General features: G+C 29.8%; 1 protein-coding gene and 1 long non-coding RNA gene across 2 annotated transcripts; one reads left to right on the top strand and one right to left on the bottom strand.

The window, feature by feature from the left end:
- Window positions 1-5,312: 5,312 nt before the first annotated feature.
- On the bottom strand, window positions 5,313-5,881 carry LOC112764303 (uncharacterized). Its single transcript, XR_003183092.2, has 2 exons — window positions 5,702-5,881; window positions 5,313-5,585 (listed from the first exon to the last, which is right to left on the bottom strand). It is a non-coding gene; the product is annotated as an uncharacterized lncRNA (long non-coding RNA).
- Window positions 5,882-14,090: 8,209 nt separating this feature from the next.
- On the top strand, window positions 14,091-17,560 carry LOC112764302 (uncharacterized). Its single transcript, XM_025809865.3, has 3 exons — window positions 14,091-14,821; window positions 16,062-16,703; window positions 17,168-17,560. The coding sequence occupies exons 1-3, from the start codon at window positions 14,186-14,188 to the stop codon at window positions 17,321-17,323; spliced, it is 1,434 nt and encodes a 477-aa protein (XP_025665650.1). The 5' UTR covers window positions 14,091-14,185; the 3' UTR covers window positions 17,324-17,560.
- Window positions 17,561-18,218: the final 658 nt, after the last annotated feature.

Below are 18,218 nucleotides of genomic sequence, written 5' to 3'. Positions count from 1 at the left end.
TTAAAAAAATATGTATTTAATATAAATTCAAATTAAAATATTTTGTTTTAATACATATTTTTTAATATAAACATATATAATTTTTTTTACATAGGACATCTTTTGATTATATTAAATACAAAAATATCAAATGATTTTAATTTTGAATTTCTTGTAAAATAATATCTAATAATTTTATTATTATTATTATTATTATTATTATTATTATTATTATTATTATTATTATTATTATTATTATTATTGAGTGACTATATATATATATATATATATATATATATATATATAAGAATTTAATGAATAAATTTATCATTATTTTTGTCTAAAAAATACAAAAAATATAATACAATATTATTGTGTAATTAATAATAATAATTATTTTATTTTATTTTATTTTTGGACGGAGGACTATTATGTCTAATAGAGAGAAAAGTTGGGGATTGATTTGTACATTAGTTTTTCTTGGGGACTAAAATGTCCGTTTTTAAAATATTTGGGGACTGATCTGGGTAATTACTCTGCCAGAAAATGAACTGGGATTGATTTGTCTGCCGGAGTAAAACCTTGGGGACTGATGTGTGTATTAATTTTCCTTGGGGACTAAAATGTCCGATTCTAAAATTCTCGGGGACTGATTTGGGTAATTACTCTCTTTATTATAATTATACTATAATTAGTATTTAAGTAATAATGCATAATTATACTAATTTAAGAAAATATCTTTATTTTTAGGAAGTACTATTTTCATGTAATGAAAGTACTATTCTCTCTTCTAAAATTATTTTTAGAAAAATATCTTTATTGTAATTATATTACAATTAGCATTTAATGAATAATGCATGATTATACTAATTTAGAAAAATATCTTTATTTTTAGAAAGTACTATTCTCATGTAATGAAAGCACTATTCTCTCTTTTAAAATTATTTTTAAAAAAATATCTTTATTATAATTATATTACAATTAGCATTTAATGAATAATACATAATTATACTAATTTAAGAAATTATTTTTATTATAATTATATAAAATAATCTACTTAATATACTAAAATTGGATTTTCTCTTAACTAATAAAAGTAAGGTGTCAATTCCTCATGAATTTATTTCTTTTCAAAATAAAAGTACTATTCTCTTTTCTAAATTTATTTTAAAAAATATCTTTATTAGAATTATACAACTAACATTTAATGAGTAATGCATAGTTATACTAATTTTAAAAAATATATTAATTATAATTATATAAAAAATTAAACATAAATTTATAATTCTAATTGCTATAAATATGATACTAATGTTCATAGTGGTAAATTGATTAATTACAATTATAATTTAAAGATACATGTATCATAAATGCTAATAATATTTGGGTACGCCATATTACACGGGTTATTAGAATTTAACATAATTTCAAGTGAATATTATAATTTATATAATAAGTACTTTTTATATGCAAGTTGATTTAAAAATAAGTAAGTTGATAGTAAATATATTGTTATTAATATATTGTTACCGTAAACTAATTATTTAAAATAATTATTATCAACTTTATTCTAATATACATTTAAAGTGTATATTAAGTAAGTGTAACAATAATGAAGTTGCATTTTATGAAATTTTATTATAATTCCTCAATAATTAATATACACTGTTTATCAACGTATAGTTGGGTATATTAATAATTATTTACAATCAACTAATAACCATTTTTAATATTTATAATTTCAATATCATTTGTATTAACTCGTAATTTTTACATTTCTAAAAAGATTAATAATTATAATTTATGCTAGAAAATTATATTATATTTTTAAAATATTGTAATTTAACTATTTTATTTTTCAGTCAAGATTCAGTAAAATACTGTCATTTAGAATTGCAATATCAATATATTAATAGTAAAGTGGAAAAAAATGTAATATTATATCAAAGAAATTTTTTTAAATCGTAATTGTAATTTATGATTAAAATTATAATTTAAATATTTTAAATGGAATAATTTAATTTAGAGAACTCATAATTCAAACATAATTTTTATACACTTAATAGCTACATTCGAGTTAATACATTTAATAATATTTAAAAAAAAAACACGAACAATGCACATTATATTATTTATTTATTAATTAAATTATTACAATTCAAATTAATTTTAATAGAATAATTTAAAATTATAATTTTAATTTTATCACGTGTATATAGCACGGGTTATTACACTTATTTATACTATTTTAAGATTTATTTTTTAAGGTTTGGCATTAATCATCTTGTATCTAACGTTATAGAAGTACTTGTAAATAAATTATTACTCACTCAAATTATTTCTATCTTAATTAGTTTTTTACTAAGTGCACCAAACATCTCTTTTTTTTTTTTTGTGACTGCACCAAACATCTCTTTAATTTGACAACAATAATATCTCTAATTAATACAATACTTTTATAAATATTATTAAGAACATAATAAGCACTGCTTAAAGAAACTTAATGAAGTAGTACTTGTTAAAATCTATTAGAAATACAGGCTAAACACAAAACCCATAAAAGAAATGATATTAATATAAACAATAACACTTTCATAATCTAGTAACTACATTTTGTAAATGGTACTAAATATCATCAATTATTGTACTCTCTCTCTCCCCACAAACATATATCTGGCTATGACAAATCAAAACATGGTTGCTAATATTTACTTAGCCACTAGCAATATCTTGTGCTTTTGCTTTCTTTCAATATGTGATCCTTTTTAAACCTTAATTATTTGCTGTTCCATATATATGTTTTGTGTATCAGACGCTTCTCTCCCTCAATTAGTAGCCTCCATTCACACACACACATCCAAAAGGTCGTTTTCAATAGCCTCATATCAGTTTTATTTGCTTCATGCATGCAATTTTAATGTGTGTTTGTATATTAGTTATTATTAATATTTTTAATGATGTAAAATTATATTTAATGGTGTGTAATTACATATTTTTTTATGATTAAATATTAGATAAATTTTAATGAAAATGTTAATTCCTCGAACTTTTTCTGTCAAACTTGATCACTAAAAGTTTTATCTTAAAAAGTGAGTCAATAATAGGGACAAAGAAAAACATACAAGTGCAGTGGAGAGAGAGATTTATATTTTTTTCCCCTTAAGTTACATAGATCAGGTTGTCCCACTTAACGGTGTACATGAATTGAATTGGATAGGTGCAAATTCGGAATTCAATCTCATTTACAACACCATGTTGGATATTAAGATTTTAGAACACCAAATCCAATTATATATGTGCTGCATTTTATTTTTTAAAATATAGAAATTTCCTTTTAAATTATAAAAACATAATATTGGACATGTTTTACAAGCATCAAAATGAAAAAAAAAAATCTCATTTGTAAGACTATCAACAAAATGAACATAAAATAAAAGAGCAAAATATATATATATATATAAAAATCACCCCAAAAAAATTAAGAAGTAAAGAAACAGCATTAACACAAATGTTATGGAAGACTAAAGTTACTAAAGTGTGTTCATTGCACCTTCATTATTTATAAAAATATTAAATTAGCATGCGCATTTGAATAACAGCATACCGTGGGACTGGCACGTGCGCTATATGGCATCCATGTAAACTGGCAAAGAAAAACGAGTATTGTAATTCATTTAAGGTCTAGTAGAAAGTTGAAAAAAAAAAAACTTAACAATGCAAGTTTGATCACTAAAACACTCACATCTCCTGCCCGGAACTTCTACTGTGCGATTTTCGACCCCCTTTTCGCTTAATGTTGATTGATAATCGAACACCTGACATTCAAAATATACTACGAACAACGACAATAATATTTAATTTATATTATTAGACATGATGACAACCATAAATGGTAAGAACCTCGTCGTCGACGGCTAATGAAAGGCGTCAAACTTATCGAGCCTAAAATTCGAGAACTGTCAGAAGATTTATGACGGGAGGAACTACAATGGACCGGCTAACTTAACTACATTTCTGTTGGCCACACCTCACAAGTATCGGTATAACTACGAGAGAGCAGCGAATCCCCAGTTGTATCCGCCTATATCCTTTAATCTCACAACGTACAGTACCTAGTCACCGAATATGCATGCGTATACTGGATTTGTCACCAAAGAGCTGCATCAATAATAGTATCATGATGTACACCTTCGCGTACCTCCTTATTGTCTCCTCGTCTGCATTCTGTGGAAGGTCATTGAATGTCAATCCCATGCAGGTCAGCCACCATCAATGTATCGCTCGAAGTCCGTCAGGCATCCACTGACGTACTATCCATCAATGAAAAGGCCTAATTGGTATGCCACATCTTATAGCGTAATCGTGCACTTTCTGAATGACATGTGGAAGGTATATGTCTCCAGACGTCATCGCTCGACAAATGCACCAACCTTCTCATTGAGCCTTACGAGATGTGCTATGCCAGTCGTCTGCAGATATGGTATGATCCTTTCGTTTAGGAACATATCATTCTACCTTCTCATACTGATGATACATCAGTAAAGTTGCATGACGATTAAAAATTTCTCTCAGAACCATGGATATTTAGAAAACAAAAATTACATAAAATAGATAATTATAATAAAAATATAACCTGAACATAGTTAATCTAAGATTTACGAATTAAATTAAAATAAATTAAACTAAATTAATTCTATTTAAATTAAATATTAACAACACATAGTTAGTCTAATATTCAGGACATAAAGATGAATCCTATACTATAATTAAATTTGTAGTGCCTCGTTAATCTAACATTTTAGAATTAATTTTTTTAAATAAATTAAATCATATTAAATTCTTGTTAATCTTCTAATGCCTAGTTGTTCCAACACTTGAAATCTAAATTAAATTAAATTCAATTAAACTTCTACAAAATTTCTAATCACGTTAAATTTCTAACATTTAAAACATTTACTTGCAAATTCTAACCAAATATGTTATCACTATTTGTCCTAATACTTAGTTATTCCTCGTCTAACATACATTTTGTAGTTTTAATGTTCGAATAAATACCATTCCTAAATCAATGCTCTAACTACTATTTAAAGTTTAAAATTTTTAATAACGATTTATTTTTTTAGAAAATAAATTAAATTAAAATTTATTCATTAACCTTTTCATGAACGCTACCAGTAATATGAGCGATTCTATTCAATCGATAAATTCGATTTGGATAATTTTTCATTTTCGCAGTTTGAATCTTATAATTTATATTTCGTTATTTTTTTATGATTTTTTGTTTTGAGAGAATTTGGTTTGGTAAAATGTAATTCAAAATAACTGAATTTAAATTCTATATATAATTATATCGTAAATAAATCGAATTACTACGGGCTACAAAATCATGTGCCAATTCGAAACTAGTTGTATCGAATTATTATGGACCGCTAATACCATGAGCATTTCGAATTTCATTCCTATATAAATCGAAACTAATTACTTCAATTTCAGCTTACGGTTTCAGATCGCTTGAGAAGAGGACCCTGCAACAAGTTTCTGCCAGAACATGAAGCAAGTTGACGCTTGATCTTCTCTAAGCTGTTTTCTGTGTTTTCAGCAGCTCGCTGTGGCATTGCAATTCAGCTCAGTAACACAAACAAGAACCAATTTTGAAACATAGAAGAATAGGGATATGGAAAGGGAAAGGGATTGGAAGAAGGCGAAGAAGAATAGAAGTTACCGGAGAAGAACCATTGGTGGTAGCCATCGGCGTAGATCAAGGCTCGTGTTCCAAAAGCTCAAAACACACAGAGGGTTTTTGCTTTTTGGTAATATTCCTGAGAAATTTCTCCTTTTTTTTTTCCTTTGAAATAAAATTGCCGAAATTTTAATTAAAAATTGAAAGAAATAAAAATAATGATGGGTATGACCGGTAGGTAATATTGTTGTGCGGACTTGCAGTTGCAAATGATGTGATGATAAATGGTTAAACTAAAAATTAATTAATTAATAATTAGGGAATTACGTTTTTTTTAACGTATTTTAGGTATAAACAAGTTTTCTTTTTATAAATATTTGATGACGTATATTACATCGACATAGTATATATTTTTCATAAATAACATTAGAAATGAATTTAATCAGATAATAATATATTAAATTAAATTAAACTTTATTTATAATGGTTAAATACTTAAATTTGTATAAAAACTAGGAGATAAATATTTCAAAATGTTCTTAAGTTATTTTTTTGGGACAATATTATTAAATTTATTTGTATTGCAAAAAATGCAAAACCAGTTATATTTTTACATTGGTCATTGAGATGTGGGCCTTGTTGTTTTTTCAGTTGGGCTATGATGATTTAAAATTTCACATTGGAGTCCAAAGAAGCAGAGTAGAGCAGATGCATTATATGGGCTTATTCCCTGTTTTAATACCATGGCCCATGGGCAAGGGCAGAGCAACTTTTGATAAGAAAGGAGTGACACTTCGTTGCAGAAAGGGAGCTAATAAAGAGACAGAAAGGCAACTTGGGTTGGTCGAGTGGTCAGCTCACTCGTCCGCTTAAGCAAGTGTCGGGGGTTCGAATCCCGCCTTGTGCATGCAGCAATTTATTGGCCAGTAGTAGACCCTTAAATGGAGCTCAGATCCGCGACGGATTAATCCTTAACCTGTCGGGTTGGGGGATACTGTTTGGGTAAACCAAAAAAAAAAAAGAGACAGAAAGGGAGCTAATAAAGAGACGTTTAAAACGTAATTTTTTTAAGATATTTTTTAATAATTAAAATTTAATATATATAATTAATTAAATTATATTATTTTTATTAAAATTAGGTTTAATAAATTAATTTGATAAAAAAATAATAAATTAAATTTTAAATTGGTCTAAATTAATATTATTTTTATAAAAAAATTACTATAATATTTTTATTATTAAAAATAACTAAAATATTTTTATTATATATATTAATTTTAAAAATATTAAATTTTAGAGGGTTAAGATTTAGAGTTTTCAAAATTTATATATATATAATAAAAATATTTTAATTATTTTTTATATATAGATATTGTAGTTATTTTTTATAAAAAATATTAATTTATATTAATTCAAAATTTAATTTATTAATTTTTTGGCTAAACTGATTTGTCCTGTATAATTTTAATAAAAATAACACAGTTTAATTAATTATATGTGTTAAATTTTATTTTTTAAAAAATATCTTTAAAAAAATATATTTTTGATAGTGGTTTCCTTAAAGAAAACATGCAGAGAAATTTACAACTAAAATAGAAATATTGGACGTAGATACTTCCAAATGTTCTTAAATTTTATCTGTATTCCATAAACAAGTAAACATGCAAAACAAGTGATTCTGGTCAAGAAATTAAAACCTTTTTTTTTTTGGTCATGAAGAAATTAAAACCTTATTCTTAAGTCTATCATTGAGATATGGGCCTTGTTGTTTTTACTTTTAAAAAGTTGGGCTATCATGCTTTAAACGTCACATTGGAGTCCAAAGAGGGAGAATCCAGAGATGTTCGTGGTTGGTTGGAGTTGTTTGTGATATCTAGGGTTCGGGAGTTATTGAATTTGTGATTTTTTTTTTTTGGGGAAATTATGTATTGAGAAGTATTAGGGTGAGTAGATTTTGTGATTTATAATAATCAATTAATCATTAATAATATTTTTAATGATATAAAATTACTCATTAAATTAGCCATCAATTTCACCATTGGAACATATCACCTTCCTTGGCTTTCTTTTTCTATCAATTTTGATTGACCATTAATCACAAAGTTTTCTGCAGGGGTTCCATGCTTCTTCCCATGAAGTTGTTATTCTCTTCTTTATTTTAAAATGTAAAATGTTGGTAATATTCATGTCCTTGAATAACTCATCTTCACATCGAAAAAGATGTCAATCATGCATAATTTTTACTCTTCAAAAATGTACATGAGAGTTTTAAGAATATACTTAGTGAATGGTGTTTATTCTACAATTATTCGTGGGCAAAAAAGAATTGGTGTTTCAATGCTATTACAAAATCATCCCTTCATTTTGAAAAAAAAAAATGTGTTAAGAATAACAAACACATTTTATTTGGAATAATTTGTTTATGTTTATTTTAATGATTTTTCCTAACAAATGCCTGCCTTCTCCATATCCTGACCCACCCTACCAACCCGCTCAATCCCCTACAAAACCAAGTCAACTACAACAACTTCATGTCCTCATCTCTTTTGTCCTTTTTTGTCCTGCTTCTAGAAATTCTTTTAGATTATTATGATTGCTTTAACATGGTCCTCCAATTGTTGAAGTTGGTGACTTGGTGAATTTGACTATGTAGGTTCCAGAATCCAGTGCATTTCCACCACTTGCCCCACTTCAATGGACTTGTTATGTTCCGCCGGGAGGAGGGGGAGAGAAGCTAGATAAGATATTTGTAGGGGGCTAACTTTGTTTTTTTAGAATTATTATTGAGGTTGATTGAAAAATATTCATAAGGCATACGAGTAAAAAAAAAGTTCATCTTAAATTGATTAGTTAAGTACATAATTCTTTGACAATAAACTAATTTGGGTTGATCGAGTGGTCAGTTTATTTGTTCGTTTAATCAAATGTCGGGGGTTCGAATCCCGTTTTGTGCATGCAGCAATCCATTAGCCAGCGACAGACCCTTAAATGGAGCTCAGATTCGCGACGGATTAATCCTTGACCGATCGGGTTTGGGGATACTGTGAAAAACTCAAAAAAAAAAAAAAAATCTTTGACAACAGGAGTTGCCTTTTTTTTAGTGACGGCGAAGAAAATAAACAACAAAAAAAATGCCTCTAATAATTTGTAGTGCGCACTTAGATATACCTTCTTTATTTTTTGTGTGCTAAATATGTGTATTATGTTAACCAAAGTCAACCGAAAAAAAGTGGTTAAATCAAAAGAAGAAAAATTAGCAATATACTAGTATAATAGTCAACACAACCAATACTAATAACAACGAAACAGTTAAGGGCCGTAAAATTAATCTATGAATCGTGCACATGTTGTTGAGTTATTGCATTTGCATATTAGAATGTATTACGAATAAGGTATTTATTTGACATTTATTCCACACACGTATTTAACTATACTTTAATAAAAATACAGTAAAATGTAAATAAATAAAAATATTTATATTTTATTTTATTATAAAGATATTAATATAATTTTATATTATTATATTTTTTTATTTAAACAAAAAAAATTTATTTATTTTTTATTCAAACAATATATAAATAATTTTATTTTTTATTTTATTTTTTCTCCTCTTATTTTTTTACTTCTTATTTCCTTTTCTTCCATTTGTTTTTTCTATATTTAAACAAAGTGTTAATCATATAGAGAGTAAAATTTTTCATGGTGGATGACTTTATCTTTTAAGTATCTATAAAATCAGATTAATTCGTTTAAACTATGAATGTTTGTAAAAAAATAATAAATAAAAAGATTAATAAAGTAAAAAATATAATTTTTATTATGTGTAATTAATTTAAAGATAATTAATTCTTAATTATAATTATTATTTTAGAAGAGTGTTGTTTATACACGTTGTTAAGTAAAGTGTGTTGCACTCTGACTATAAAAATAACATGTGGAATTTGACTTACGCCGCGTGATTTTTCCAGGTGGTCCCTTTCCAGGTTGTAAGAAAATCAAACTTGGTAAACAGCGAATCAATAGCGAAAAAGTTCGCACCTGATTTCACACCGCATAGCATAGGAAACTTTATGTTTCGTTCTTTGTGTAATTGTGAATAGCCAAAAAAAAAAAAAAAAAAGAAAAATACTTACAAAAAGAGTAAAAAGATAATTAAGTTTTTAACTTTTTTTTGTAGATATTTTTATTTTTTACCGTTAAAAAATATGTTGGGAATAAGAAGTATGACCACAATCCAATCAATCATGTGTCAAATAATTTGTTGTTGTTATTATATTAAAATGTTAATATAATAAGGTCCTTGATTAAATTTAGAGATTTATCATTGTGATAGTGATCATAATATTAAGAGATAAATCTTTTATAATTTAATCTAAATTGTTCTTGGTTATAGGATTATTAAAAAGGACATTAATAATCCGGAAAGATCAATATATATACAATGGTCTTCATTGGATGAAGATTAATAGATCTTATTTATTAAATTATATATATAGATGGTGCATATAGAGATATGACCATTGAACTGACTCACTTTGAGAATTCCTAATGGTTATAATTACTGCATATTTGTCAATAGAATATTCTCAAGATGAACATGGTAATAGAGTTTCCTTTGACCTGCGACTATCATAGTAATTAACAATGTATTTATTATACTTTGATTCTGGACACCTAATACCCTAGGGTGCTAGTTGAATGGATATTAGGTATGATTTAAATACTTGTAGAATTAATGATTAGTCAATAAGGAATCCGTCAACTCTCGGTAAAGAGTTTGAGCTCTATGATTATAATGAATGAGATGAATAAAACCTTGGTCAAGGGGATTGAATGAATGAAGAAATAAGTTTCTTAGGTCATTCACAGTTCATTATAATAATGGTAACAAGTTAAAGTTTGACAATTAAACCATACTCTAAGAGTTAACCAAGAGCTGGAAAGATGGAAGGAATTATACTTTGTTCTTCTAAGGTTCTTAGTAAAAATATATTACTTCATACTATCAGGTCGTTGAGGAGTGTTGCTAGACGCCAACCTTGATTAGTAAATTTAGTATGACTAATTTACTACCCACTTAGTATTGAACCTATGGGGTCACACACTAACGAATGTTCTAATCTTTGCTGTAGAATTATTTAATTATTATTTTGATTTGATAAAATAAATAATTATATTAAGTCAAATAGAATATTATTATATTCTTTGCTAGCACCAAAAATATAATAATAATATGATAATTGAGAATATTAAATGAGATTTGAAAATAATTAGTTATTCTATTTCTGAATTTGAATTATAAATTTGGATGAGATCCAAATCGATTATGTTTTAAATTGTTATGATATGATTCATAAAATTTGAAGGATTCAAATTTGGAATTTCAAGATATGATTTAAATTTGAATTGAGAATCAAATTTAAAATCATTAACAAATCTCATACTATATATATGTATGTCAAGAGTAGAGGCATCACATAAAAATGAGAGAATAAAACACAAGGGTTTTATTCTTTTACCTCTACGCACATAAATGTATGTGAGCCTAATTCTTGGAGAAGAATTTTATGGCATGCAAAGAGTTGCAAGAGGTTTCTCAATTTAGATCAGATGTCCATTGGTCAAGGAGTTGACAGCAAAGGTTGGTCTCGGTGTGGATACGCATAGCGCCTTCGTACCATCGAAGGAGAAAGTGATTTTTACTAGCGTACACAGGTATTTAGATCTGATCTATATCTATATATTATTATTGGAATAAAGTTTAAGCACAAAAATAGATCTTTAAGGATTACTTTCTTTTCTTCCACTGCGTGTTATGAACACATGGTAATCCTTCAAAATACTTTTAAATTTTTGACATCTTTAAAAGTTAGATGGATCAGTCCTTTCATTCAAATGCCTCCGTCAGACTCAGCAAAAAAATCTGGCTTGGCTCCCATAATACTTGTCACGCGTACGCGTGGGTTACGCGTACACGTCGCCTAGTAGACTTCCTTCTCACGCGTATGCGTGTGTCACGCATATGCGTCGCTATGAATTTAGCAAATCTTCATTTCTTCATGAATTCTTCACTTTGCATGCTTTTTTTCCATTTTTTTCAAGTCATTGTTGCCTTCAAAATTTTAAATCACTCAAACAAACATATCAAGGCATCGAATGAGAGAAAAGTAAATTAAATTTACTATTGGCCACACCTCACAAGCATCGGTATAACCACGAAAGAGCGGCAGATCCCCAATTGTATCCGTCCAAGTCCTCTAATTTCGCAACTCATGGTAGCCACCAGATATACAGGTGTGTATCGAATTTGTCACCAAAGAGTTGCATTGATAATAGCATCATGATGTATGTCATCGCGTAGTCGCGTACCTCCTGACTGTTTCTTCGTCTGCATCTTGTGGAAGGTTACTGAATATCTCTTACATCCAAGTGCACTTCACAGTGAACTTGTCAATGCAGTATAACTCGTCAAACCAATCCCATGCAGGTCGCCTGCCATAAATGTATCGCTCGAAGTCCGTCAGACATCCGTTGACGTAGTGTCCATCGATGGAAAGACCTAACTGGTACGCTACATCCTGTAGCGTAATCGTGCGTTCTCCGAATGGCATGTGGAAGGTATGCGTCTTCGGACACTATTGCTCGACAAATGCACTGACCAGCCGTTCATCCAATCTAAACTAGTGATTGTTGAGCCTCGCGAGATGTGCTAAGCTGGCTGTATGCAGGTACGGCATAATCTTATCATCTAGAGACATATTGTGCTGTCTTCTCATGTTAGTGATACATCGGTGGGGTTACATGACGATTACACAATTCTCTTAAAACCATGAATATTTAAAAAACAAAAATCAGGTAAAATGAATAATTATAATAAAAACAACCTGAGCATAGTTAATCTAAGATTTACGAATTAAATGAAAATAAATTAAATTAAATTAACCCTATTTAAATTAATATTAACAACATATAGTTAATCTAATATTCAGAAAATAAAGCTGAACTCTATACTATAACTAAATTTGTAATGCTTCGATAATGTAACATTTAAGAATTAATTTTTTTAAATAAATTAAATTATATTAAATCCTTATTAATCTTCTATTGTCTAGTTACTCCAGCACTTGAAATCTAAATTAAATTAAATTCAATTAAACTCTTACAAAATTTCTAACCACGTTAAACTTCTAACATTTAAAACATTTACTTACAAATTCTAATAAAATTTGTCATCACTGTTCGTCCTAATACTTAATTATCCTTCATCAAATATACATTTGTAATTTCAATGTTCGAATAAATTACTATCCCTAAATCAATACTTTAATTACTATTTAAAGTTTAAAAATTTTAATAACGCGTCTAATAAACTTCTAAGCGATTTAACATCACTAAAAATTATTTATTTCTTAAAAAAATAAATTAAATTAAAGTTCATTCATTAACTTTTTCATGAACGTTACTAGCAATATGAAAGACTCCGTCCAACTGATAGATTCGATTTAGATAATTTTCTATTTTCACAGTTTGAATAGTATAGTTTAGATTTTCTTTAATTTCTTAGAATTTTTCATTTTAAGAGAATTTGATTTGGTGAAATGTAATTCAAAATAACTGAATTCGAATTTTATATATAATAATATCGTAACTAAATCGAATTAATTTGTGTCGAATTATTACCATGGCATATCTATATATAAATCGAATTAACTCTTTCGAATTACTATGGAAATGTAATTCGACTTTAGTCCATTTGAATTACTACGTGCTATAAAATTGTGCTAATTCGAAACTAGTTGTATTAAATTATTATGGATGGGTTAATATTATAAACATTTCGAATTTTATTCCTATATAATTGGAAATTAGTTACTTCAATTTACATTATTTTTTATTAATTCTAATAAAATTGATTCGATTTAGTACTATAATATATAATACGAATTCATTGAATTTAATTTATATACGGGACTTTTATGTAATATTGTGATAAATTTAGTTTGTCAACGAGTTTTACCGATCCTTTTATGTTTATTTTCCACTCACCCCCGAAAAAAATAGATTTAGATTGGAGTTTAGACTATTAGAGTGGAAAATAAATTTGAACAGTAATGGTGAAAAGGTGTTTAAAAGGGGAGAAACTAATACCGTGTCCAAATAACCACTTTTTAATTTTATTATGGAGAAGGTAATGGTGTAGGACAGCAACATGGAGAAGCAGCGTATTTTACAAGCGTATAGTGTCAGGAAGCTACAAATCGGATAGTACGAGTATTCTAAGAGAAATCGGACAGTCCGATTTTCGTTTTATTAAAAAGAAAAATTTTTGTACAACATAGACGGTCCGATTTGCTTCTTCCAAAATTCAAAAGTTTTTTCTTGCAAATCGGACCATCCGATTTAACTATGATATTTTCTTTTCAAAACAACTCTTATAATCCGTTTTGTTAAAGCACAAGTAAAAAAAGGCTGCCCCACATCTTGGTTTAGCACCACTATACCCTCATAACACAGAACATCACATGTATGCTTCCAATAACCAAAAAAATGAGCCTACTAGCCCAAGTTCAATTACCCCGGTTCCTTCGTTCTTCATGTTCTACCAGGCGGTCAGCAACCGTCGGAGAAATGGGCCACTATTTCACTGCTATGACAAAAAACAGACAGCGCCACTCTGATATAGTTCAGGCAGTGTCGACGGCTGAGGAACTTGGAAATTTCAGAATTTCTTCTTGTGTCTCCTTAAGAACTTGGCTCAATAGTTCGGATAGCGATAGCGATAAGCTCGATGATTTCCATAGGCTTGTGAGGGATGGCGACGTTAGACGACTCTGCCAAAATGTGTACTTTGGTCGGTTCGATCATAAACGCAAAGGTAGCCATACTTCACTAGAAAGCTCCGATGGACGGGTTATGGAAATCGACAAGAGCGTCGCCGCTGCTGAATCCGTGGTCTTGAAAGGCCTTCTTGATTCGGTTGGCAGCAACGGTGGTGTGATCCCGTTGACTAACGTCTCCGGCGATGTTCTCTCAGAGGTCATCCTCTTCTTGCAGAAGAAACGTGATTTCCAAGAGATCGTCGACAAAATTGCCGCCAACTACAAGGGCTGGTCCACGGCCTTCATCAACCGGAACCGTCCCATTCTCCGCGAATTGCATCAGGTCACTTCTCTTCCCTTCGCATTCATTACGTTTCATTTAAAGGCAAGACAAAAACAGTATAGAACTAACCGAATTTGTTCCGTTTCCAATTAATAGAGGAAATATAGAGAGTGTTAGGGTAGTATTAGAGATATAATTATTAGTATTACTTTTTTCCATCAGCTTAAGTTTTTTGGATGAGTGTTTCATGACATGGTATAGAACTCTAGATCCGAAAGGTCAAGCGTTCTTGGGATAGTATGGGTGAGTTTAAGTCATATTGGGTCAAATAAATAGCTTATTATACACATTCAAAAACAAAAAAAAGTGTTTGAAAATTTTATAATTATTAATTTTATAATAGGAATCAATTTTTTATTTAATAATAAAAAAAAAATCTTTGACCCTGCGGACCGGCCCGTCCCACCCCGCCCCACTCCGCCAAAATCCGCCAATTTGGCGGTGCGGGTTGTGAAAATGTGTATTAGGTGTGTATATATGTAAATTGGAGCTTGATTGTAAACATTGGAATCTTGGTGGAGCTTTGGATGTCATTGCTTTGGATTCTTGGGGCTGAGTTTGAACCTTTTGGTGGTGTCTTTGGGTTATACCAGGAAATCAGCCAATGTATAGTTTAGGTTTCTCATATTTAATATATAATGTCTTGTGAAAATTTAGGCTAGATGACGTTAGGATAGGTGTGAATGCATGAGTATGTTGGATGCTTAGTACCTCAGATGATAATTGTTGATATAAATTGTGTAATTGTTTTAGTGGTTGATGTTGGAGATAAAAATGGAATGTTAAATGATGACTTAATGATAGTTGATAAGGTGATGAGAATGAGTATGTATATGTGATGAATTATTGATGATTTTGTTGGTTTCGGTAAGTAATTTATGTTAGAGATTGGTTTAAAATTGAGGTATGATTTAGTTGTGGTAGGATGTGGGGATGTGACTCTTTGATATGGCATGTTTTGTATCCGATAGTTATTCTGAATAGTATGGATGATGTTTATTTTTTAACTCATATTGAGCCAAATAAATAGCTCATTATACACATTGTACAAATATTCTATTGGCTATAGAATAGTTGTACAATTTTAAGGGATTGGATAGTCGAATAAAACTCAATCTAGTCATCAAAATTCGATTAACCCAATTTTAAGGGATTAAATATGGTCAATTGAAGTTTGAGCGATCATAATGTGTAACGATTTCAGTTTGAGGGACTAAATTGAGTCAATCGTGTTTGGTAGGCTGCGGAAGATCTTCAGATCCCGAGCTTATTGGCTATGACAACTCAGGAGCTAGAGCGCCATGGTGGCTGCCACACCAACGAGTATTCGTTCAGCCAAATGTTCCATTATTTCACTGGTGTGGACAACAACCGTAGCAGAGAGATTCTAGAGGAATTGGACCGCGCTAAGTTATTAGGAGGCAGTGTTGTTGCCTGTAAAGGCTTTAGGGACTGGTTCACTCAAACAGGAGATTTTGGCAAGAGTCGTCTCGAGGAATTCCAGGCTCTCATGATGTCCACTGACTTTAGGAATATCTGCCTTTCTCTTTACTGTGGTGACTACCGTCATCAAGAATTGAACCATGTTTCCCTTACAAGTTCTGATGGAAAGGTCTTAGAGATGTTTGTGCCTGTTGCCGTTAATCAATCGCTGTTCTTGAGAAAGCTTGTTGGATACAATGGGAATTCTGAGAACATCAATGTGAGCTGCACTGGCCATGTTCTCTCTCAGGTCATCGACTTCTGTCAGAAGACATATGATTTCCTTGAGATACATGATTTCCACCCTATCGGGGAGGGCCTTCTGATTGTGGACCATTTCCAAGGCTGGATGACAGAATTCCTCAAGCGTAACCGATGCATTCTCCCACATTTGGATACAGTGAGTTCACTTGACTTGAGTCATGTATCTATCTAGTCATGGTCAGATGCATTTGATTATTGTTCTTGATGTTAACTGCTACATAAATTTTTGGAAAATATTCACACTAAATGCGATACATGTGAGGTGAATCTTAGAAGTTAGAACCTAAGTCCTTAATAGCAAAACTCACTTCATCTCACTTGAATTTATGTGATATTTCTTGTTTTGCACTCTTGAAGTAAGTTAGATACTAATAGTTATCACATGTATACAAATAACACATCTTGGTGCATTTATGTTGTAATGTGGGAGTCATAGGAGTATCAAAATTGCTAAAAAAATTTACTCTGCGTTTGCAAATTCCAAGGGACCTCCCAAGTTTTGTGTTATGTTGATCAAAGTTGGTTTGGGAGCAAAGTTTTCTTTGCTAGTTAGTGCTTTGCTAATAGTTAATGCAATGCTGTGTGGATGTGGATGTGTAGGTTGCGGACTTTCTCAACATACCAAGCCTCTTGGTTGTGACAACTGAGGAAGTGGCAGACCTGGCGGCAAGGATCCTTGACAAGACATCGATTTGGTGTGAGAAATTATCATTTTCGCGAATGCTCTCATCCCTTTATGTTAGAGTCACAGAGTAGGCTTGGCCATCAAGTCGGAAATTGGTTTGCTAGCTGTTGTTAATCAAAGGAATTGTTGATTGCTCGTTCACCATTTTTATGTTAGCTTTCTTGGTGAACTTCAGTTTGTTTCCTATTTGAAGGTTGTAGAAACAATTGATGATGAACCCATTTGGATATTGCTCTGCTATGGAGCATTACTCTCTAAACCGTTATGTATAAGTATATGATTTTGATGGAACTTAGTTGATTTTTGCATTGGTTAGTTCTTTCCTGACTATAATGATTTCTTTCAAATGTAAAATGGTGTTGCTCATCGGGTTTGAAATAGACAAGTCTCCATTCCCTCTAAAGATGTGAATGATGGGTGCTATCCCTTTCATGGTCATTCAGACATTCACAGCGACATCAATGTTTGTGAGGTGTATGGTGATCGTATTTAGCAAAAGCAACTGAAGAATGAGACGGATAGTTATACACTTATACGTGTATTATACACAAATGGTCTTAATAATTAATGTGTGTTTCTTTTTTTTTTTTTTATCAAAGATATAGAGACTCGAACCCGCAACCTCTTAATTGAGTATAGGGAGACTATGTCACTTGAGTTATTGCTTCTTAGCAATTAATGTGTGTTTCTAACTGATTAAAAGTATTTTCCTTAAATAATCTCTAGAGTCTAAAGTAACACTAAGCAACTTAATTAGGATTCTAAAACTGGATAAAGATATGTAATTTCTTTTTGTGACTAGATATAATAATTGGTTAGAACAGTGTAAATAATTTTCCTTATATGAATTGTGTTTTAAAACTAATATTATAACCAATGTATAATGTATTTACATTGATATTCTTTAATAGAATTTGATATGGAGCATGAAGGACGAGTTATAGTTTATGCAATATTTCAAAGAAT

This window comes from Arachis hypogaea, chromosome 17 (genome assembly GCF_003086295.3).
Source record: "Arachis hypogaea cultivar Tifrunner chromosome 17, arahy.Tifrunner.gnm2.J5K5, whole genome shotgun sequence".
NCBI classification, from domain to species: Eukaryota; Viridiplantae; Streptophyta; class Magnoliopsida; order Fabales; family Fabaceae; genus Arachis; species Arachis hypogaea.
The sequence above is the reverse complement of the archived record's forward strand: the minus strand, read 5'-3'. Positions and strand labels throughout refer to the sequence as shown.

What these genes read in the sequence shown, in the direction of transcription:
- LOC112764302 (XM_025809865.3), top strand. Translation starts at nt 14,186, where the DNA reads ATGCTTCCAATAACCAAAAAAATGAGCCTACTAGCCCAAGTTCAATTA. An exon ending in TTCTCCGCGAATTGCATCAG is followed by an intron (nt 14,822 to 16,061) that starts GTCACTTCTCTT and finishes CGTGTTTGGTAG; the next exon opens with GCTGCGGAAGATCTTCAGAT. An exon ending in TTCTCCCACATTTGGATACA is followed by an intron (nt 16,704 to 17,167) that starts GTGAGTTCACTT and finishes GTGGATGTGTAG; the next exon opens with GTTGCGGACTTTCTCAACAT.